Source organism: Carica papaya, chromosome 2 (assembly GCF_054855325.1).
Source record: "Carica papaya isolate Zhongbai chromosome 2, ASM5485532v1, whole genome shotgun sequence".
Taxonomy (NCBI): domain Eukaryota; kingdom Viridiplantae; phylum Streptophyta; class Magnoliopsida; order Brassicales; family Caricaceae; genus Carica; species Carica papaya.
Window position 1 is genome coordinate 23462941 of NC_142310.1, and position 24585 is coordinate 23487525.

Genomic DNA, 24585 nt, shown 5'->3' on the forward strand with positions numbered 1-24585 from the left:
GCACGATGATCCTTTTTCTGCTTTTTTATATTGCTACTAATCTTTTACAAAAAATATTTCAAAGAAAAATATCACTTGGTGCTTATATCACATTTTGGTTTCTTTGAGATTAGCTCTTGAACTTTTTCCTTCCTTGGCTGCATTGTAAACCGAAAAATAGTACAATAAATAGTTCCTCTGATTGCCAAACATGGTGTACCCAAAAAGGAAATGACACCATTGTCCAAGTCAATATAAATATCCTAATAGACAAAAAAATAAAAATCGTTTGACATCTACGCATGCTTTTAAAACTTTCCTCTAAGCTGCACCCTTATGGTAACATTATTATACATGCCAAAACATCCTGGTGATGGTTTGGAAGCTCAACGTTGCTGTCCAGCAAGGTGAAAGATCCTCAATGCCTGAAGTGCCTCACATTGGTAAAAAGAAGTGAAACTCCATATTTGTTGCAGCAGTCTATGGCATCCTGATCTCTGATGCTCCCACCTGGTTCTGCAATCACACCAATTCCTTTCTCACATGCTTCTTCCACTGCATCCTTCCAAGCTGTTGATATGTCAAGTGGCAACCACAGCAATAAGTTATTAACTGTCTTTGTGTGCCATTTACAACTGGATATCTCCATCATAAATGACTCTGTTTAGGGTTCATTCTGGTAATGCATTAACCTTGATATATTCCCAGAACTATTTAAACTATCTTCACTATGTACCATATTTAACATGGAAAAGCAGTAAGATAGCAAAAAGTAATTTACCAAATGGGAAGAATGCATCACTAGCCAAAGCAGCCCCCTTCGCCTCATCTCCTGCCTTTCTAAAAGCTATTCTTAAACTCTCCACACGATTTGGCTGCCCACTTCCCATACCTAACATGCAGTTACCCTGCCCAATGAAGAGCATTAATATTCTTCCAGAATTTCCAGTCAACCAGTTGTTAATGCACAAACTTCAGAAAAATCCTTCAAGATCAGAGAATACCAACCTTGGCAATAACAATGGCATTACTCTTAACATGCTTAACACACAGCCATGCAAACTCTGCATCAGCGAGCTCATTTTTCTCCGGAGTCTTCTGAGAGACAACATTGAATTGGATATCTTGTGGGGTTATGTCATCTGAATCCTGTGCTAACCACCCACCACCAACTTGTCTAAGTGAAAGCTTTCCTGTCTCGTTCTTCTTTGCCTCAAGGATTCTCAAGGTCTTTGATTTCCCACGGAGGATTTCAAGCCCCTTTTCTGTATACTTGGGAGCCACTACAATCTCATAAAACATCCTGGTTTCACCATCTGTTGGGCTTCTAAACTCTCGAATATCCTTAGCAAGAGCCTAAAAGCATGGTTAAATTGAATATTAGAACTTTAATAAAAAGTATAAATATATTAACAAAGCACCAAGGGGATGCAGCCCATGTACAAAGAAATTATATATTTGTTAGGCAGTCTATTATATGTCCAAAATCATCCATCCTATATAAATCATGACCTAAAATTAACGATCCAAAAATTGAATATTAGAACATAGGACTTTGTTCTGTATATGATAACATTTTTACTTTTTGTTTTGTAGTTTTTTACATATAAATGATTTTGAAAAAAAAAAAAAGAAAAATATAAATATGGTGCGAGTTTAAAAATAATAAAAAATTATTTTTAGTATTTTCTGAAAAAATGTTCCTGTTTGACTTAAAAGCACCAAGATAAACTTTTTGACAAGCAAATATGTATACTGCTTTTTATTTGTATACATAAGTTGATGTAATATAAATACATATATAAACACAAATGCATGTAACATGTAAATATATGTACCAATACATATACATGCACACGCATAATAAAATACATATAAAAAATATATAAAAGCATAATATAACTAGAAATACATATGTATCTTTGTACATATATGAATATTAGAAAAATAAAAACTAAAAAAAGGTTTATTGTTTCATAAGAAAAATGTTCTCCTTTACCGAAGGCAGTCTAGCATTTCCTTTAATTGAATTAGTTACTAGACAGTCATATCCACCTTGAGCCTATCCCATAAATTCAATACTCAACCTCAATTAATAGATCAGAAGTTACCTCATCAACTTCCACATTAAAGGCAACAATGCCACCAAATGCACTCACTGGATCTGCTTTCACAGCTAGCGTATAAGCTTCAAGGATATCATTGCGAGATGCTACTCCACAAGGATTTGTATGCTTCACAATCACACATGTAGGGCTCTTGAATTCAGAGACACAATTCCATGCCGCATCAGCATCTAGATAGTTATTATATGACATTTCCTACACCAAGATTAAAAATAAAAATTAAAGGGCGTTAAAACCTCAAAAACTTCATTCTAGTCGTTTTATGGAGTCTTAGGTTCATGCATGAATGCAAATCCTCCATGCCAACTTGTATATAAATGCAAAAATCACCAATCATTCAACCAATCGATCAAAAAATGGAGTTATTGAAGACATGAATGTCTGAATTTGCTCACCTTCCCATGGTGCTGAATAGCTGTTGCAATACCACCAGCATTAACCTCTGAAAGACTTTTGTCCACATAAAACGCAGCCTTTTGATGAGGATTTTCACCATAACGAAGAGAACTTTTGAGAGAAAGAGGCAAAGTAAAACTGGGAGGGAATTTATCTTCAAAAAGAAAAAGAAAAGGAGCTTCTGTCAGTCAATATGCATAATGATGACATGTCGTTACAGAAACAAAGTACAGTTTACTGAACATCTTCATATGAAAAAGTAAAGCCTTCCTTTTTTTACAAAGTAGAGCTCCATAAAAAATATGTAAATAGTACCTCCTTCGACCTGTTTCCATAGCCACTCTGAAACTGCAGAGTCATAAGCAGCAACATGTTGAAAAGCCTTCCAAGCAAGCTTTCTTCGGAACTGTTGATCATCATGATTTCCTCCAAGAAATTCCAGGAGTGCAGGGTAATCCACTGAATCGACAACAACTAACACATCCCTGTGGTTCTGTTAACACAAACTTGCCATTTAGAATCTCAAGTGACAAAAGGAGGATGCCTAAATGTGAATTAACATTATGTTTGTCATCTAACAACACTAGCATAAGAAGCAGCAAATGGTCCTTTTTCAGCTGTAAGCCAAATCATTTCAAATCAAAGCAAGAAGCTTGCAACCACTAGTTAAAGCTCAAGCATGGGAGCATTAGAACTGCTGATACTTAAGTTGGGCCCTATTTAACATCAAACTCCCACATTCAGCCAGCTGAGATAACTGCATTTTCTTATCAATTTCAGCAATGATTAAAGTCATTAACTGACTGGGGAGGGTACAATGTCATGATACGACAAGTTATATCTTGAAAAGTGGGAGTTTTAGTTGTGACAAGAAGTGCGTAGTATATTTATTTTTTGAAAAATTAGCGGAAGATTGGCATGTATAATACTGAATTACCTTTGCCGCAGCTCTAATCATTGCAGGGCCACCAATGTCAATATTTTCAATTCCATCCTCAAAGTCAATTCCTCCAGCAGAGGTAACTTTATCATAAAAGGGATACAAGTTCACTACAACCACATCAAATGTACCTGCCCAGAACAATTTTTTAGCAAAAATTAAGTAGCACAATTATGGACAAGAAAAGTACATTAGACAAGAATTTAACATATAAAAGTACCAATAACTAAGGTACAGTAAAAGGGTTTACTATTATCTCACCAATTCCATGTTCATTAAGAGCTTCCACGTGATGCTTCTGGTCTCTTCTAGCCAAAATACCCCCATGTATATTTGGGTGCAAGGTTTTTACACGACCATCAAGCTGTCATTAGAATGCTGAAGTTAATCATACAATTCAAGAGGAGGTGCCATTAACAAGAAAAATCAAATGAAGAATTTTGAGACCCACCCGAAGTCCACAGGAATCATGATATACAGGAAAAAGAACTTTAAGATAACACTTCGACAGAACTACCACAACCACAATTTTACGCGTATGAACAGAATTGGGGAAACACAAGCATAATATTGGGCATGTTCAGCCATCCACATGAACCAGACGGGTGAAAATTGATTGTCCAGCAAAGTGGCTCCTATAATAGCTATGTAACCATAATTTTCAGCCCTATGGAGAGAACTAAGGAAACAAAAGCAAAATATTGGGCATGTTCAGCTATTCAAATGAACCAGACAGGAGGGAATTGATTGTCCAGCAAAGTGGCTCTTATAATAGATGCGTTACCTTAATCATAATTTTCAGCACTATGGACAGAACTGGGGAAACACAAGCACAATATCGGTCAGCCATTCACATGAACCAGGAGGAAATTTGTCCGGCAAAGTAGCTCCTATAATAGCTATGTTGTGGTCCTCATAGGATAGTATCGGTTTATACCCCACTTTGCTTCTTTCATTTATCTTATCTGGCTCTCCTTTATTATAGAAGGAATAAGACTTACAATAAAAAGGAGGTATCTGATAACTACCATAATGACTCTGAAGGATATCAAGTTATAACAGCATAATTTACACATAAACAGGTTACATAAATTACAAACTTGCTGTACCCTCAGGAATATCCACGATATTCATAAAAGATTCTCCAATAAATACATGTTTCTGGCCAATTAAATTATAGCCTCAGAAACAGGGTGGGGATGGATCTACTTTTCACCTCCTAGGAAATGTCTTGGTTGGGCAATTCTTTAGCAAGTGTTGTTGTAGTGTTATAAGTGGGTATGCATACATTATAGGCAATTCTTCAACCAAATGTAAGCAGTTGAATCATTGGTAGGAGAATCAGCAAAAGATACTGAAAGAACTTCAGGATTTTTCTTTCCAACATAAAAAGGTCATATTGTGTAAAAGAAGTGTACCAAGAAAACAAAAATAAGAGAAGCTTCACCATTTCCGGAAAACAAGTAAGCTGCTCTACTTTAGTCACAGATAGCCCAGCATTTTGTAAAGCCGAGGCAGTTCCTCCAGTGGATACAATCGTGTATCTGCAGTTCAAAATGTTGCCACTTTCGTATCAAAAAATAGGATTCAAGAATACAAAGATAAAATTTGGCAGTGCTAATCAAAGAAAGTCTTATATTCATAGTTCGAAAGAAACAAAAAGACTAAACAAAATGAAGGCAATAACTTTCTATCAACAAACAGAAATAATGAAACTACCCCAATTCTTGAAGCCCATTTCCAAGAAAAGCCAAGTCCTTCTTGTCCGACAATGATATCAGCGCTTGCTTTTTGGCTGGAAAAAGAAAAAAAAAACAGCAATCAAATTAAAAAAGCGTAACTTCGGCTGATTTCTTTAGCAGATACAAAGTCGGCATTTCTACCTCGTTATAGAAAGGAACATAGATGAATGTCAAACTAGAGCTAACGGCGCCAGAAGAGAGAAAAATAAGAAGTCCCTTTTGCACTAACAAAAAGCGCCACGGAAAAGAAAATAAATTATGATGTTATAGCTTGAGATAAGTGATAGTACGTCACCAGAAGCAGAGGACGGCAGCTGATTCTTCGTCTCGGAAAGAGTTTGAAATTCAGCCATAGCTCTGACTGGACCACAGCTCGGGCGCAGAGATAACGCCTGAACCAGAACATATGCAATTGACGCCTAACAATCAGCAGGAAACAGAAAAATCCAAACCTCTCTTTTCCTTGTTCCAGTAGTTACGATAGTAAGATAGAAAGAAGATTGTAGTTACCTTCTGAGAACGAGAAGAAAAGGAGGCTCTTCGGTGCAAAGCAGCAGAGAATAAGCGAGAGGTCGAGGAGTGAGCGGCGGTTGCAGCGACAGTTGATGCGGCGGAGTTGGCGGTGATAGCAGCGCCTAACATGCTTTTGCTTTGGGAGTTGCTAATCGCTAAACCTCTGGTAGTGGTATTCCCCGTAATAAAATGCTAGGTGAGTTTTGGTAATTTTGGAAAGTTGGAGGTGTTGATTGCAATTTTTTTTTTAATTTGTAGAATATCATTCATTTGTTGGAAGGGAGAATTTTATCTTTTATGGTTGAGTAAATTTGTGATCTTAACCGAAAAGATTGAATAAAAATTCGACTTAGAAATTCCTTATATTATACATTATAAATATTTAAATTATAATTTTGCATTAATATATTCCTAATCTACTTCACTGTATTAATTTAATTTTTTATATAATATATTAATTTTAATATTATAAATGAGCAATTAATTTAACTTTTTATTTATAAATAGAGTTTAGTCGATTCAATGAATTTTTTTTTTTAAACATGAGTATTTAATTTCTTTTTAAACAAATTAGATTTAAATGATTAGAAAGCTAAATGCATATTCTTACTTACATTATTATATATATTTATAATTTTGAGAATATGAAGAGGGTAATTAAGTCAATAATTAAGATTTTAAAAAATTTGAGAAGTTAAAATTATAGTGTTCAAATTCTATTTTCTTAAATTCATCTTTAATAACCTAATAAGTAATTTTTTATATAATTAAGCATGAGTATTAAGCGTCCAAAGACATCCTCTTATATCAATTAAGAATGCTAATTGTTCTTTTGGGGGTTCATTGAGTAAAGAGTTTGTGATCCAGATCTTGTCAACATGTTCAAGGAGTCACTGTTTTCCATCATTATTGTTTTATATTTTATGTTTATAGTCTTTTTACTTAAATTTTGATGTGAGAAAAATAATATTTAAAAAGATATTTCAAGTGCAATCTTGTTAAGAAACCAAAACTCTCTCATCTTCTTTGGGATAAGTTCTACTAAATGAAGAAGTTTCTCCTTACCCACCATGACAAGCTCATATATTGTATTAGGAATCACATGGTCGCTCTAGGGGATAGTCAGCAGAATATTACCAAAATGAGGACAACTCATCATTGTGGTACAAAATGCAAGGATTATACACAACTAATGATTAGCAAACAATTGTAACCAATTCCATTATATATTAGCTGTATTTGTGTACACGTGTAATATACCTATTGATCATTACTATCTATATAATAAAATAAATCTCACGTCACAAAATATGAGCTGAGATTTTTTTTCAGCACAAATTTATTAAAATATTATAAAGCTTTTTTTAGTACCAAAGTCAAGCTTCAATGACCGGAGGTAGTAGTAATTCAATAACTTATGGCAGCAAAAACAAATGAGGGAAAGACTTAAGCAAACAACACAACAACAACGATTAAAACTTTAAATTCAACAAGAAATCAAATGAGTTCATACACAATGGTTAAGCTGAACTATGAGAACTACTTATTGTGGAAGAATATGATATTTACCCATTATCAGGGGAAACAAATTAGAAAGATTTATAACCAAAACAAAGATCTGCCCACCAGAGTTCACTGAAGAAACGGTGATTGAGCAAGTTCAAATTCAGTCAAACCCAGAGTTTGAAGAATGGTTTGCGCAAGATCATATGTAACTATGATGGTTCTATAGTACTATTCAACTAGTAGTGGCCTCTGAATTAATAGGGTATGAAACATCAGGAAACTTTTGGAATGCAATTAAAGAGTTATCTACCTTGAAATCTAGATCAAATATAGTTTTCTATAAAAGAGAGTTTGCTAAGATACAGAAATGATGAATGAAGATAGAGGAGTACTTTAAAGCAATGAAAGCTCTAGCTGAACTTAGCACAGACATTTAGGCCAACCAACCCTAAAATTATTAGTAAAGTTCTTGAAATGTGTAATAAAAAATATCAATTTTCTCAATTTTCTTTATGTGAAGCCTGTCAATTAGGAAAATTTCATCTGTTACCTTTCACTCCATCCACTACTATGGGGACCTGCACTAGTCACTTTTATGGTTAGATATAAGTATTATGTATTGTTCCTTGATGATTACAGCCAGTTCACTTGGATTTTCTATCTAAAACATAAATCTGAATTAATTCGTACGTTCATACAATTCAAGAACTTAGTTTAATACCAATTTGATAGAAAAATCAAGTGCATTCATTTTGATATGGGAGGAGAATACATAAGACTCACAGACTATTTACAACAATATGGCATCAAAATTCAGTATCCTTACCTTTATCCCTCTGCTCAAAATGGTAGAGTTGAGAAAAAACATTGACACCTCACTGAAATGGGTCTTATCTTATTACCTCAGTCAAAAGTCTCATTGAAATTCTGGATAGAAGTTTTTCAAACAGTTGTCTTTCTAATAATTATTCTACCTACACCAATTCTAAATAATCTAAGTCCATGTGAAAAATTTTACCATAAGATACCAAATTAAAAATCCCTCAAAGCCTTTGGATGTCTATTATTCACGTCTAAGGTCCTATCAAAATAAAAAATATTTTCAGGGATACCATAATTCCTCTATGCTTCTATATGCTCAACTTAATTTTCTTCAATATTAGAAAGATAATGAAATTAAATCTAATGCTGGAAAAAATTAAGTTAAGCATATAGAAGCATAGAGGAATCATGAGAATACTGAAACTCTTAGAGTGATAACAAGGTCAAGAGCTGGAGTGTTTAAACCCAAACAGTACTCATTTAATTTTTATTTATACTTTGTAGAATGTAATCGAGTTGTCGAATCAAGTTCAATAGATGAAGCCTTAAAATTTAAAACATGAAGGAAAGCTATGAGAGAGGAGCTTGATGCCTTAAAAAGGAACAACACCTGGACCTTAATGCCCAAAACAATAGCAATGAATGTAGTTGGCAACAAGTGGGTCTTTAAGGTAAAAAAATATATATCAATTGAAGTTTTCAGAGATGCAAAGCTAGACTGGTAGCTAAGGGTTTCCATCAGAATGTTGGTGTAGACTATGGTGAGACATTTAGTCCAATAGTCAAAGCCTCAATAGTGAGAGTGATTCTTACAATTGTTGTAATGGAGAATTGGTGCATTCGACAATTGGATATAAATAATGGCTTCCTAAATGGTGATTTATAAGAAGCGGTTTTTATGCAACAGACTGAAGGATTTGAAAAAATGAGCAAAAAAACGTTATGTTTACAAGCTAAATAAGGCGTTATATGGGTTAAAACAGGCTCCCAAGGCCTGGTTTGAAAAATTGAGAAACACTTTGCTAAAATAGGGTTTTATAAGCTCGAAGTGTGATTCTTCTCTTTTCATTTTGAAGAATAAAGATGAGATAATGTTTACTCTAATCTACGTAGATGATATGATTATTACAGGTAGCAATTTGACATTCCTCACAAGATTCATAAAAAACTTTATAAGCTGTTTGCTTTAAAGGATTTAGGTGCTCTACATTTATTCTTAGGAATTGAGATCATGAGAAATGATGCAGGTATCTTTATTACTCAGACAAAATATATTGAAGAACTGCTCAAAAGGACGAACATAGAGAATTGTAAAATTTGTTCAACACTAGCAACTCTTGATACGTTATCAATCCATGAAGGTGAACCTCTCAAGAATGCAATCTTATATAAGAAGATTATAGGCACTCTTCAATATATTACCCATACAAGACCAGATCTTGCCTTTATCATCAATAGACTGAGTCAATTTTTGTAACAACCTACTACAAAACATATGCAGGCAACAAAAAGAGTTATAAGATATCTTAAGGGAACAAAGAATTTTGGTCTTTATATTAAACCATGTGATCAGTACACACTCACAGACTATTCTGATATTAATTGGGCCTATAGTAGAGATGATATAAGGTCAATTGTAGGACATTACGTCTATTATGGCTCAACATTGGTTTCTTGAAGCTCAAAGAAACAACCGATGGTTGCAAGGTCAAGTGTTGAGTCTAAGTATCGTTCACTAGCTCATGTTTCATATAAAATTTCTTAGTTGGACTCGCTGTTTAAGGAACTTTTATGTTCTGTCCTTGAAATTCCTATCACATTGTGCGATAATATGAGTGCTAGTCAATTAGCCAGCAATCCTATATATCATGCAAGAACAAAGCACACTGAGATTGATATTCACCTCATAAGGGATAAAGTTTTTGAAAAAAAGTTAGAGGTTCAATATGTCCCTTCATAAGATCAGGTTGCAGATGGATTGACAAAGGCACTAGCAGGATTAAAATTTTATCTTATGAGAAGCAAACTTGGAGTTCTTAAACCTCTTCTCCCACTATCAAGTTTAAAGGGCAATATTAGGAATCACATGGTCACTTAAGGGAATAGTCAACAAAATATTCCCAAAAGGAGAACAGCTCATCATTGCGATACATACTGCAAGGAATATATACAGCCTATAATTAACAGATAGTTGTAACCAATTTCATTATATATTAGTTATATTTGCATATACGTGTAATATACCTATTGATCATTGTTGTCTATATAATAAAATAAATCTCACCTCACAAACTATGAGATGAGATGAGATTTTTGTCTAGCACAAATTCGTTAAAATATTAGAAAGTTTTTCTTATTGGAGATATGGTGCCTCACATAGAATATGACTACTTAATCTAAACAATCCAAGAAAAAGGACAAGAGAAAAAGTGGGATATGAACATCAACCATAGTGTTGAAGTCTTAAGCACAGTTAATGTAGAATTTTAATCCCGTCAAAGTTAAATCTTAAGTTTGATTGTGTACTAGTTTTAAGAAAATAAACTAGATTCGTTAGGATATAAAACTAGAAATAAATTGAATTGTTGCTACTTTAATGCTCTGTTAAGTTGACATGTTTTATAGGTCTTGCATCAACTATTGCTACTTATATATATAAACAAATTATTTTAATAATATCTCATATTAAAGAAAATAATTAAGATATATTTACATTGATGTGATCTCTTTAGTTTTATAAATTGCAATAACCAAGTTCTGTAATGAATTTGTGCATCTTTATATTTTTCTCATCTACCTCAAACAATATTATCTTTAACTCTTTTGATAATTGAAATGACAAAAATTTCTACTTTTAAAACTCTTTCTCAGATTAGTGCTTTATATGTTAGGACAAACATTAGTACACGTTAAATTTGTTATCTCCCACTAACTTCTAAAGTTTGATATTCCTTCATAACTTACCAAGATATATTATATATTTTTCAAGTAAAGAAGATTTATTGAAGTCACATTTACTTGAAATAATTTAAATCGAGTAGTCAATTTTAAACTTAATTGATTTTATACGAGCAAAGATTTTCATTAGGGGTAGTGAATCCATCATATAGTTCCCTATTTCATGATTTTAAAGATATCATCTTAGAAAATTTATCTGATGAACAACATTCTTGAAATTTCTAATGAATAATTCAATAAAACATTCCTATTTTGGCATAATAAAAACCTGATGCAAGAATTTATTTCTCAAGTAATTTTAGCAAACTCGTTTCATATAACAAGTACTTAAAACTGATTTGTTGTAATATCATTAGCACTAGTATCTGTCAAGATCAAACACCTATCAAAGAAATGGCATTTTGTGTGTTTATCCTCCCTAATTCAATAGGATCCATGTTAAATTGATTATGATAAAGAATTTTTTTAGACTAGGTAAATATGTCTTACTTTCATAATCTCTTCAAGATTATATTCTCATTACATAATTTTTTGAACATCTATTATCTAAATGAATTTAGACACATCTAAGAAATGAAATGAAATTATTAAAAAAATAAAAAATATTCTTGAAAATAAAATCATTACAGAAGTAACTCTTACGTTCTACATACCGTGCTGTTATTTTGAAGCTATCATTTTGTAGGTGAAAAAGAAGAGACTTATATATGTAACTATTTCATATATTAATTATCTACCAATAAGACAAGAGCTGGGCCCACAAGACCACATACGCACAAGGAACATTGCATAAAAACACCCCCATATTATCTAAATTTGCAGGACTGCGAGACATTGCGGATCATCATCTAGTACATAAATGGAAGGAAAAATTACAAAATACTAATTAAGTTTGTGTTATTTTTTAATATACAAAGATACAAGACTAAGTTTGAAAATAACAAAAGTTAACTAACATGTTAAAGAACTGTAGGCAATTAACTTTCATCGTCCTAAGCAGAACATAGAACACAATATTAACATCTCAAAGGCAGTTGGGTATGTCAATTGGAACTTGGAACCAAAAGGAAGCGATCAAAGATATAAACCTACTCCGCAATCCCAAATGAGACACCTTTATCAATTATCAGACAGAAAACAGCGGTCAACAATAGTTTCTGGAATGCAACTAAGAAGTTTCCGCATTTGACTGGCCCCCCTGGAGTAATAACCAAATCAGATATCAGCTAGTAATCTGAAAGGATAAAAACCTGACGTTCAATACAATTTTGAATATATACCATATCTTGTAAGCCATCCTGAATGTCAAAACAACTGGAAATGGTTATGATCTGAAATTTTAATGCCCCTGTCAACCATACCACGAATTATCATTAGCTAGCAACCTCATATGAACTTTTCTATCTCAACATAAGGCGTGCAGATATCATTGTCATAAGCAGGAGACCTTCTCTGGAGTCTGAAAAGGAGAAAAAGGGAGGCTATACCATTCCATGCATCCTTTCTTGATTAATATATTGAACATCATGAAGTGGTGCAATCGAGTTCAATTGGCCCTAAAATTGAAACGGGAGCACAAGCTTATTATTGTCCGAGAAGACTGGATATCCAAACACTTGATAAGCTATAAGATCCATTACCCGTCCTTGTAGGCTTGGCTGATTGCTACAATACTCGTCACGGCTTGGAACAATTGAGTTCATCTGTACCTAGAGCAAAATTTTAAAAGTGACATGCAGATTGCATAGTACTAAGTATGAGTCATGTCGTCATAGAAAATTCATAAATATAGAGGTAAAACAGTCTCAGACCATTCCATGCATAATTGGTTGAGCGCTAAAATATCCATCAAGTGTTAGAGCTCTTGAATTTATCTGATCCTGCAACAAACATTTAAACTCAACTTCAGAAATCTTCATAACTTAAAAAATAAACTTACAACTCAACCTCTTCTCAACACTGTTCTTGTCACTAAACTACATCATACCATCCCTTGCATGCTAACTTGTGATTCATAAGAACAGTCAAGAGCGGGTGCTTCTAAGTTTGAGTGTTCCTACAAGTACGGGACCCACATTAGATGCCTTTTCCTTGCTTGCACAACCTTATAACCTGTATTTCTTCTCATACTGAAAAGAAAGCTCAGCATTATTCAACATTACAAACCATTTGTTGCCAGCTGTCATGCATCCCAATATTTGTGACTTCTTCTCGATGTACCTGGAAAGTATGCAAAGCACATTCCAACACAAGCAACCACATGAAAGATTTAATTACACAACTATTATGATGTATAATAACAACTGAAAATTTGACGTACCTGTCTATTATTTGATACATTATTCTTCATACTTGTCTTGGATGTGCTGTTACTTTGGTGCACTTCTTCATAACTGTGAGAATCTTGAATTGCTGGTGATGGTGGTTCTATTGGGCTTTGGATTGAATTATTGACAATCTCACACCTTGTCAATGCTTCTTCAAGTGCATTGAAGGCAATGTTATAACTCCCTTGAGATAAAGACCCTTCATCACTCAATTTAAAAGCACGATGACACAAATCATTGTACCGTTGCATCCTAGATAGGATTACATCTGCTTGCCTTCTCATTGTTTGCCTACCTTTTGCATCCTTTGTCCAGCGTTTCAATATGTATCGAGATGGTATGCTGTGAACACCAGACATTTGTAGAACAATCATCACATGTCTACAAAGAATACCACTGAATTCAAACAACCGACACAAACAAGATATATCAGATGTTGGTTCATTCCAAACCACAACGAACTCCTGGTTCTCTTCAAAATCTTGAACATTAAAAGTCTTAGTCTCTCCATCTTCACTTTCTATTTTAGGATGACAAGCAACGACTCCCAAAACCTCAACCTGGAATTTCTTGAATATTGCATGTGTGTATAATGTCACCATTTGCTTGCCAAAAGGTGATGGAGATTTTAATCCAGGTTGTTTATGCCAAGCTTCAAAATCTGATTTTGCTTCCTGTTCACATTTTTCTTGTATAATTGCCTTGTAATGATCTAGAAACTCCTTCAATGTAGTTTTCCTTTGCATATATTTTTCAAAGAAAGAGTTCATACCTTCTGATCGTTGGATTGTAGACATCCCTGCCAGAAAAATGTCTTTCATATACATTGGTACCCATTGTTCTCTGTCTTCATACAATGACTGAAACCACGTATCATTTCTTAAGTTGAACCTATCAGCTATTTTCCACCATCTCTTCTTAAACTGTTCGCTTCTGTACGATTTAAAAATGCACTTATTAAATTTGATCATAAAGTTCTCATGTTGCCTTATCACATGACTGAGTTTCTCAGGTACTTGACTAATTATGTGCCACAGGCAAAAACAGTGACGAGAACCAGCAAAGACTTCTGCAATAACTTCTTTAAGCATTTTGTCTTGATCAGAAAGTATAACTGTCGGAGGACACCAACTCATCGCTCGAAGCCAAGCCCGCATAAGCCAAGTATATGCTAATTTGGCATCATCCACGATTAATGCACATCCAAGCAGCAGAAACTGAACATGATGGTTAACACCAATAATAGGAATAATTGGTAATTTGTAATCATGCTTAATATATGTTGTATCAAAAAATACTACATCACCAAAATCATTGTAATCAAGCCTACTTTTTGCATCAATCCAGAAAACATTTCTTAATCGTTGCTCTTCATTCAGATCCACTGCATAAAAGAAGTTAGGATTCTCATCTTGCATGCACATAAAAAAGTCGAGCATAACTTGAGCATCACCTTCCTCTAAGGACAAGTGCTGGGTGTTATATTCTTGATTCATGACCCTAGCCTTCTGTTTCTCAAGTTTCTTGTACCCACCTGACTGCCTGGACATAGAGACATACATTTTTCTTGTTCTTTGATTAGCATGTAAAGCATCAATGTTCCTATTACCTAGATCCAAATTCCTATGACCCCTGAAGAAATAGGCCTGAGTTGGGAAAATTTCATGGTTATGGTCCTTTATAAAGGTACGAATTATCCATCTCCCATCTTGCCTTCTCTTAACATGCATGCATGCCTGGCAATCAGTTTTTGACCAAGATCGATTAATTCTACCTCGTTTTCGCTTGATGGAAATGTTTGTTGAACTGTCTATACTTGGAATAGGTTCTATAGCTTCAGCTGAACTACTTTCTCGCTTGTTTCCATACCTAGTACATACAAATTTCGCATCAATAAATTTTCCTGATATTCTTGAGCGGCGGCTAGCTTTTATTATGGTTGCAAACCCCACAGATTTGGCATATTCTTTATAAAATGAAAATGCTTCCTCCTTTGAATCGAACTCCATTCCATCGTGAGGCTCCAAGCTTTTGGAGTTCAGGTTTATCCCATCTTCACCATACTCCTCTTGCATACCACTTAAAAAGGTTCCACTAACATTTGGTCCTGTATTTTCCTTATTATTCCTAGCAAAGCCAGGACAATCAGTCATGATTCCAACCCTAGTATGTCCTCCCTCCGGAGTATTCACATTCAAGATTGGTATATTTTCCTCTCTATGACATTCTCCTGAAGGCTGTTCAAGATCTATCCCCATAAAAAACACTAAGTATTGCTTAAAAGGAATTCATTTCACGTCTAGCTGTAACACTGATAAAGAAAATATTTACCTGCCACAAGTCAATTACAAAGTGACTAACAACAACCATTAGTGCTAATACACGTGATTGAATCAAATGATCACTTCTCTATGTTTAACAAAATGGCAACAAATCTGAATTTAATTCATACTTTATGAGCATAAGTTGTAAACATAGATACTGAATGAGAATAATTTAACACACTGAGAGTGTCATAAATGATGTAAAACTCTATTAACTCGGTCCAAATCCTATTCTCTGAAAACAATTGTTCCAAGTCCTAGACTCAAATGTACCAACCTTCCACACATAGCATAGCAGTTGTCTTCCACAATTTTTGTCAACCAGAATGTATAATTCTAATCAGAATCAGAATGCACATACACCCGAAAGACAAAAAGGAAATTCTAGCTCATTGAACGATCAAGTCCGGTGTCAAAATCACAAAGAAAGAGACCCACATACCAAGGGGAGCTTAGATCAGATGAGCAAAATGATGTAGAATAAATAAGATTGATTTTTTCAATTAGAGGTTTGGGGATAAAAAATCTATATATCATACCTAGAGTTTCTTAAGTACCACGTTTAAGAAATCTTAAGCGTCACACTTAAGGATTTAATTGCATCAAACAACTTGAAAACTGAAAAACTCTTAAAATATTATTGAATAACTTAATGCTCCAATAACTGTAATTAATAATCTCTAAAGAAGCTTTTCTAAATAGAATTAAACTAAAAAAAATAATAAATTAGTAAAATTAGGAACGCTAATCCTAATACAAATAAAAAATATACTAATAAGAACAAAATCATAAGTTATTAAAATCATAATAATACTCCTAAATAATATAGACTTCTAAATACTAGTTTATAGTTAATATAATAGCAATTGCTCAACTATTTAGAAAATCTTGCACTAACTCATCCTGCATCACAAAAACAAGGAAATCTCGCATCAGCATACAAGAAGAAGCGATATATACAACTCCTACAAGAACAAATGATCTAGGACCATCTAAGCTATTTGGGAAAAAATATTTTCATAAGAACAAGAATGCCTTCATACAATACTACTAGTACAGGATTATTATGTTTTACTATTTCATATTTTGTTTCTTTTAGAAAGAGTCTTATTTTGTTATCATTTTTCTATTTAAGAGCTCTAGTCATATTAGGCTATATGGACACTCTATACGTACATGAGTGCTTAATCATTACTAAACAGATTGTTTACAAATAAAACTACTGATGACTCCCATTGAATTAAGTGTTTAACAACTCTTCAATTGTAGTTATGACATCTCTGTGATTATGGATTAGGTTTAAATATTTTCCCTTCCCCTAAACCCTAACTCATTGTGCTATATCAACGAACTTAACAATATACAAGGGAAGGATGAACTGTTCTACAAAACTCATTGGTTGGTGCATAAAATAAAGAAGGATCAGGGTATTACATATCAAGAACAATTGATTCTTCAAACATATCATAAATGTCCCAGCTATCCTTCATCCAAAACAACCCATCAGTGGACTAGAATGCTATTCTTTTCCATTGCAGGTGTGGGGCTAGAAGTTCAAAACATATATCAACTGCTTATTCTTTTGGAATATAAAGTATGGTATGTATCATAAATCACAAGCATCAAGGGGTTGCCAATCCATGTACAAAGTATTCACATATGAATAAGGATATTAATAATGTCCCCACTCTATTAAATAAAAAGAATAACCCAAAACTAAAAACCCAAGATTTGGAACCATTTATTCCTAACCCTACCAATATCTTCATCTACCCCCTAAAAAGCTCTCATATTTCTCTCTTTTCACACCACCCAAAATATAGTAAAGGGAATGAGATCCAAATGTTTTTTTCCCACCACTAACAGTGTTTCAGGCTCAAATCTCATCCCTTACCAATCCAACCATCACCCAACTGATCTCTAGTGACCCATAAGCCATAACACATAATTTGTAGACGAACGGACACCAAAGTAGGACGTAATTACAAGAGTCTGCTTCTCATTAATTTGTTTATAGTCAGTACACACCCCTTTCTGGCCTCACACGCGAGGAAGGTAACTCTTGATGGGGTCTTGACCTTCCAAATTTATCAAGAAGGAAATCTGACTCCTGTAGTATCATGCTTAACCAGGTAATTATAGAAAGACCTGACTGAAAAAGATCATGTAGCACTAAGCATCCATAGTGTTTAGTCATTGCTACCATCCATTGACACGAAGGATAGAGTATTTAGAAGAGTATCATACTCATTACTCTCAATCAATGACATTTCCAGACACACTGACACAAAGGATAGGGTATTTAGAAGAGTAGACAAGCCTTTGACTCTCAAGAATGCTATGATGACTACTCCAGAGTTGGCACTTCCAAACTTTACACAAGCTTTTGCTGTTGAATGTGATGCTTTGATCTCCGCATTGGTGCAGTGTTACAACAGCAAGGCTGCCTGTAGCTTTCTTCAGCCGTCCTTTGGCCCAAAGTCATCTAGGGCTTCCTACTTTTGAGAAAGAGTTAATTGAGTTGGTCAAGGCAATTAAACATCAACGATTATATCTATGAGGACAACAATTCCACATAAAAACTGATCAGTACGGTCTCACGTTTTTACTAGAGCAGTCCGTTCTTAACCCTCCCCAGCAACATTTGATTAGTAAGCTCTTGGGATCTGAGTTAATCTGGTTCTTCGCCATACCAGATTACACCCTCAGGTTCACTCTCTGAAAATCTTGCTTCGACCCAAAGCTATTTCTCTCAGATTTCCCTCCTAAACTACCCGCCAAAAAAAACCTAGAAGCTTAAACTACCCGCCAAAAAAAACCTAGAAGTTCCCCTCCAATAGCTTCTATAGTCCTTCAAGTATTTTCCCCTAATCCTCCCATGATTCTTCCTCCAAATCCCCTTCAACTGCTCCTTTTATAGACAAAACTGTTTCTCCATGCATCTCGTTTGGTTCAGTCTTCAGGAAATATCTCTTCTGGATGTCTTTGGTTTGCCTTTTGCAGCTTCAATGCTGAATCAGTACTTCCATATCTCAACTGAATATCTTGGGGTATCTAACAGCACATTCAGGATTGGTAATAGTTTCTAGATCTTAAATCAACAATTCACCTGTTTGTATTACTTCCTCCCGTTAGCGTATTGTTATGGAGTTCTATTGGGATAAAAGAAGATCACAGAATCTTGGATTTCAAAAAATAACATTTTTTGGCTCCAAACTTTGCACATTTACTCCTCAAAGATGAAACATATTTACTTCCTCCTGATAGTGTATTGTTATGGAGTTATATTGGGATAAAAGAAGGTCACAGAATCTTGGATTTCTAGCAATAACATTTTTTGGCTCCAAATTTTGCATATTTACTCCTCCAAGATGAAACAATTTATGCACAATGAAACTGTTGGCACTCTCATCTTCAGGTCTTTCTTCTCCAATCACTATTATAACAATTCTCACCTACATATGATTATTGAATTTCAATCGTATCATTAAAAGATTAACCAATCACTGCTCGGTCCAGGTCATTTTTGGTTGCTGATTCAAATAGATGGTATACCATAATCTTTTCCATGAAACTACGACGGCAGTAGATGATATAACCATGGAAGGCACCATATATTAATTGCAGAAAAGTGCGCTTCTGCAAGAACAGAGAAGCAGGCAGACAACACTTCACACAGGAGACAGGTCTATGAATAAACAAACCATACGCACTACTGAACATAAACATAAACAAGAACGCTTACAAGTCAATATGATTTATATACATTTGCAATGCCCAAAACCAACTAAAATAACTGATCAGTTAAATATACAATATCAGACTAAATATTTCGCACAGATGTTGCATATGTCAGTGAGCTATATACAAGGAACGTCGTCATTGAACTATCCACGAACCCGGAAGAAAAATTAGGAGATGAAGAGCATACGATAGTGAACTCAAATAATAGTTCAATCACTAGAGAGCAGAGTTATGGCAGAAATGAAGAAGATGATATGGAAATAAAGGTGTTGAACAACAAGTGAAAGTAAGACGAAAATTATACACAATTGAGCGAGATAAAAGAAAGTTTACTTCTTGATGAAGATTAACAGCAGACGTGCGAAGAAAGAGAGGAGAGAGGGGAAAGAAAGGTTCGGGAGCGAGTACAGGATTTTTATTTTTGCAGATTCAAGGTTAGGGATGAGATGGGTCACTCTCGTACTCGCAATTTAGGCTTTTAGGATACTCGCGTTTATGCGATGTTTGAGTTTTTTTTTTTTTGTATTTTCCTTTAAAAATAAAAATAAAAAACATTTAATATGCCATGTTTGGTTATTATTTTTTAATTATTTTATGGTAACTGGCAATTTGGTAAGGAAATGTTAATTTTTTGTTTCCCAAATTTATGGGAATATAGGAGAAGAAATCATCTTCAAAAAAGTGAAATACATATATATTACTTTATAAAATATTATACAGAAATTCCGATTTCATTAATTTTAAAATCATAACTATTGCTAAAATTACATGTATCCTTATTTAAATATAATTATCATAAGGATTTAAGGAAGAGAGAGGGATTTATATGATTGAGAAGAAAATGAGATATTCGAGAGAAAGGTAAAGAAAAGCTTCGCTAACAAAATATATATATATATATATTATTCTATTTAAATTTATCTACTTCTGTTTATAAGTCTATAAATAGACATATTTAGTTCTAAATTTAATTAAGTAAATTTCAAATTATCAAGTTATCTTTTTTTTTTGTAGAATATTCTCTATTCTTCGGCAAAATTTTTATTCTCTTCTACTATATAATTTGCCCTACTTCTCCCAACTAATATAACAATTGCCAAATTTGTAGGTGTTTTTATGTGTTTCATCACTACTAATATATGGACTTTTATTTTACCATGGAAAAGAAGTTATTGACACAATTTGAAGCTAACATAGGTGTGATATTACCAATAGGGGAATCACTAATCATGTGAACTTTATTTTTATGTTAGAGATCAAACATTTAAGTGTTTGTCTTTAGACAAAGGAATAAGAAGATCACAAAGATGAGGACTCAGCAGGAGAGAGAAGAGGAACTTCACATTAGCTACTTTTTTAAATTCTTGAATAAGATCCAAATATTATTATGCCTTTAAATATGTTCATGTGTGATCCAAATCTATGCAACACAATCTTAGATTTTATTAATTTGAAAAATTTTAAGTTCTGATATATGGTCCCAAGTTCGTAAACTTATAATTGTATACCCAAATTAAGACTCTGTCAAATGATCATAAGGTATGTTTATGTTCATGAATCATCCTATATATTATAAGCATCCCTTGTATTTTACTTCAAGGTTAAAAATATAACGACCCGTTTTCTCTATTGAGAAATGAACACTATTTCACGCACATAACCTGGTAATTTTATGCAGCAATAAGCAAAAACTTAAGATTTAATCTTCTCATATATAAAATTATGAGTAATGAGGCTTACAAAATTCTTTACATTATATCGCTATAATATGAAAAATGATTTTACAATACGAAACTCTCACTATCACTTAAGATTCTTCAAAGTCTTTCTTCGACCTTAAACTTGCTATTGATCTGGACTAATCTGTATTAGATGGTGTGAATTAGGGTGAGCTTCATGAACTCAGTAAAAAAGAGGGGGCAGTACCCAAAGCAAAGACATGTCCACACTCAATCGCACAAGATTTACAAAACATATGCATATTTTCTTTAAAATCAATTCTCAAGCAACACAGTAATTATAATTTCATATATCTCAATAATTCACTCTTTCACATATGATTTCATAGATATCATAAATACTCTAACATCACATCTATATAAATAAATAATATCATTCACTAGTTTCGTAGCACTTGCACTTGCACTTTTTGACAATCACTTGCATTTATTACTGAATTACTTACCATTGTATATGTCAATATGGCTTTCACCTTATATTGTTCACTTATCACTTTTTAGTTATACTTTCATTCTTAGTTACATTTTTATTAAGGTTTATAATTTCTATTTTTTTTTTGTCTTTTAAGAGTTTCATCGCACGTTGTCATTTCCGCTGGCATCAACAAGAATAGTAAAGATCCCCTCTACTATGTGAATACGTCACAATTCAGTTAATATTTCACAGTTTATAGTACACAATATACAATTCACAGTTCTTATTATTTCATCACATCTAGCTAAAATCGTATCTACGGATAAGTTTTACCACAGTAACACACCAAAAGACTAGACACATATTCTCGGTGATACCGATTAAATGAATTTTCTCATCTTTTAAAGATTCTTATGTTATTACTTTACTAATCAGGTTCATCACTAGATGACCTACATAGGCATGTACCTACTTATATATCATATATGTTATATATCAACATGCTTTTACAATAAGCGTAATATTTACACTTTATATATATAGTTATCAACTCAAATAAATATATTTGTACATGCAACACATACAGCATGAATATATTTGTATATTTATACAAGACATATGTGTATTCTATAAGTAGACATATACAAGTTGTTCACTCATACATACACACGTTACACAACCTACAATTATACATATATATATATGTATCACACACACCTATAACTCGATAATTAAAATGCATAAAATATGCATATATATACAAGTAACAATATGAATACACAAATATACGTCATACACAATATTATGTAGATCTCCAATCATATACAATTGCACACACGCACATATGATGAGTTCGTAGAACTCGCATTAGAAAACTTACATAATTTGTAAAGTCTGTAAACAATTCATTTTAACATAAAACAAAATTTCATAAAAGCATGGGAACCTCTGAATGAGACTAACCCAATCCCTTACCTACAATCGAATCGAAAAGTGTCGAAATCTTTATTGACTCTAGTCTATGCTCCCCTATAAATATGGTATTGTTTAGATAATTCTCCTATTTACAAATAGAAAATATGTGAGTTAATTATGGACACATGTAGAAATAATTAAAATATAAAAAGGAGATTGAGTTTTACTGTAACGTGATCCCAACCACTGGAATCGCCACACGCCACCATACGTGTGTCCTTGATTTGTTACGCGTTGCCGTCGGACCACCGCCAGGCCACCGCACACCACCACGAACCATTGCGAATCGACCGGAATTCACCATGAAACACTTTTTGCGCTCAAATCCAGCGCGTATATTGTGAAATCGCACCAGAAGAAACCAAGGATATGTGGAATCATGCGACCAACCACAGTGGATCTCCTTCTTCTTCGGATGCATGTTGTCGCACGATTCTCTTTCTGGTTTCCAATCACGTAGATTGTCGGCCGCCTAGACTCCTCAACTTGTCACGAGAAAAGTCGCGCACTATCACAAGTCGCCTCGCATAGGTCGGTGGTAGCTGTGATTCCCTCTCACAAGTCTCCTTCTCTCTCTTTGCACAACTCTCTTTCTCCCTCTATGAACGGATCTCTCTCTATTTCCTCACGCACAGGATCTCCTTCTCAGAGAACAAGTCTCTCCCTTTTTGTGGGCGGAGAAGGGGAGCCCTGCATACCTCTTCTTCCTTTTTCTCCACCATGCAGGTGTGTTCTTCTTCTCCTCCTTCTTCGACTTCAAGAGGCATGCATGCCTCTAGTTGTTATCTCTTTTTTTTTTCCTTTTTAATCAAAACAGCATTGTGTTGGGGTTTTCCAAAATGATTTCATTTTGTCCCTTGCTTTCTTAATGCCCAGTTTTGGAATGGGTTTCGTTTCTTGGCCCGGGGTGTTACAAAAAAAAGCAAAACTCTACCAACTAATCACATTGTATATTTATTACTGGTGCTAGATAATTATCAACTGATTTGATATAAAAGTTATTTAAGATTATAATAATTCTTCTTAATATGTGTAATTAGTAATAATTATTCGTGATAATTATGGTGGTGTCACTATAATTAGTTTCAAGTCCACGTTAAGAAGTTAACTAAAATCAAATGCCTTCTCTTTTGGTCAAACTTACATCTCATGCCAATAATGTCATTTATAGACAAGCTAGCTACCAATTTATTAAATTAAAAGCTTATGAGTTTTGTGGTAGAATTGGGATCTTATGGAAAGTGATTATGTTAATGTGGAGTATTATTTTTCTGAAAGTAGTTTATCTATTATTCAATTTTTGCTAGAAAAATATATAACTTTTCCATTTATTATAGTTTATACCAGTTGAATCCCTTGATGAGTCGTAAGCTATGGTCTCATCTGTTTTATATTTTCAATCTAATTCATATTGCTTGACTAAAAAAATAGAGACCTTAATGTCATTAATTGCATATATTAGAACAAATGGAACTTTAGTTCTTATATGAATAGGATCAATTACATATAATGTAATATCACTAGTATTGTGATTTGGGATTTAACGAAAACTATTTCACTTGGACAAGGAGAAACATTTTTGTTTTTTTATGGATAAACTACAAGTATGACATTGACTGTTGATAAATGTTTGATAATAAAAATGCACTGTATCTATCAAGAATTTAGAGTGGTCATAATCCAATTTTACTAGAGTTTTTCCCTCATTTTAATCATAAAATTGGCCCTAAACCATTCCAATAAGAAATGGCTTGGGGAAGCCCATGATAAAAAACAAACAAAAATCCAAATTTGAACAAAGGTACAACTAGTCTAATGGATAATATGTGCGGACATCACCGATCAACATTTGGGGATATCTGTAAATGAAAAAATAATCTAAATTCTAGGAGTAAAGATGCTTAAAATAAGCTCTAAATAGTGTCTCTCATATCTTCAGAAATTTGAAGCACTTTCTTATAGTTTAGTTACACTATTTTCTTTATTAAAAAAATTGTGATTTTAGAAATTTCACATGAAGTAATTTTTTTAGGAGACTAAAATACTAGTTTTTTCCACATCTTTGCCATTTTTAACATA

General features: G+C 33.6%; 2 protein-coding genes across 5 annotated transcripts; both read right to left on the reverse strand.

Annotated features, from left to right (window-relative positions):
* Positions 1–109: 109 nt before the first annotated feature.
* LOC110817450 (AICARFT/IMPCHase bienzyme family protein) lies at positions 110–5872 on the reverse strand. The gene is made up of 12 exons (XM_088213718.1): positions 5694–5872; positions 5479–5575; positions 5161–5236; positions 4889–4985; positions 3703–3805; positions 3439–3572; positions 2817–2994; positions 2501–2655; positions 2091–2300; positions 988–1335; positions 761–887; positions 110–549 (listed from the first exon to the last, which is right to left on the reverse strand). The coding sequence occupies exons 1-12, from the start codon at positions 5823–5825 to the stop codon at positions 398–400; spliced, it is 1809 nt and encodes a 602-aa protein (XP_088069844.1). The 5' UTR covers positions 5826–5872; the 3' UTR covers positions 110–397.
* A 5944-nt stretch (positions 5873–11816) lies between these two features.
* LOC110825030 (protein FAR-RED IMPAIRED RESPONSE 1-like) lies at positions 11817–19863 on the reverse strand. Of its 4 annotated transcripts, none has more exons than XM_088213724.1 (9): positions 19711–19863; positions 13303–15640; positions 13149–13202; positions 12970–13038; positions 12794–12862; positions 12623–12685; positions 12470–12538; positions 12263–12330; positions 11817–12180 (listed from the first exon to the last, which is right to left on the reverse strand). In XM_088213724.1, the coding sequence occupies exons 2-8, from the start codon at positions 15565–15567 to the stop codon at positions 12322–12324; spliced, it is 2598 nt and encodes an 865-aa protein (XP_088069850.1). In that variant the 5' UTR covers positions 15568–15640; positions 19711–19863; the 3' UTR covers positions 11817–12180; positions 12263–12321. The 4 variants fall into 4 exon arrangements, with proteins under 4 accessions (XP_088069850.1, XP_088069847.1, XP_088069849.1 ...); XM_088213721.1 differs by having other exon boundaries at positions 12623–12691; XM_088213723.1 differs by having other exon boundaries at positions 12430–12538; positions 12623–12691.
* Positions 19864–24585: the final 4722 nt, after the last annotated feature.

Coding starts and splice junctions, on each gene's coding strand:
- LOC110817450 (XM_088213718.1), bottom strand. CDS start 5,825: ATGTTAGGCGCTGCTATCACCGCCAACTCCGCCGCATCAACTGTCGCT. Junction 5,576..5,693: donor TTTCTTCTCGTTCTCAGAAG/GTAACTACAATC, acceptor GTTCTGGTTCAG/GCGTTATCTCTGCGCCCGAG. Junction 4,986..5,160: donor AATGGGCTTCAAGAATTGGG/GTAGTTTCATTA, acceptor TTTGAACTGCAG/ATACACGATTGTATCCACTG.
- LOC110825030 (XM_088213721.1), bottom strand. CDS start 15,567: ATGGGGATAGATCTTGAACAGCCTTCAGGAGAATGTCATAGAGAGGAA. Junction 13,039..13,148: donor ATGACAGCTGGCAACAAATG/GTTTGTAATGTT, acceptor CCGTACTTGTAG/GAACACTCAAACTTAGAAGC. Junction 12,692..12,793: donor AACCAATTATGCATGGAATG/GTCTGAGACTGT, acceptor ATTTTGCTCTAG/GTACAGATGAACTCAATTGT.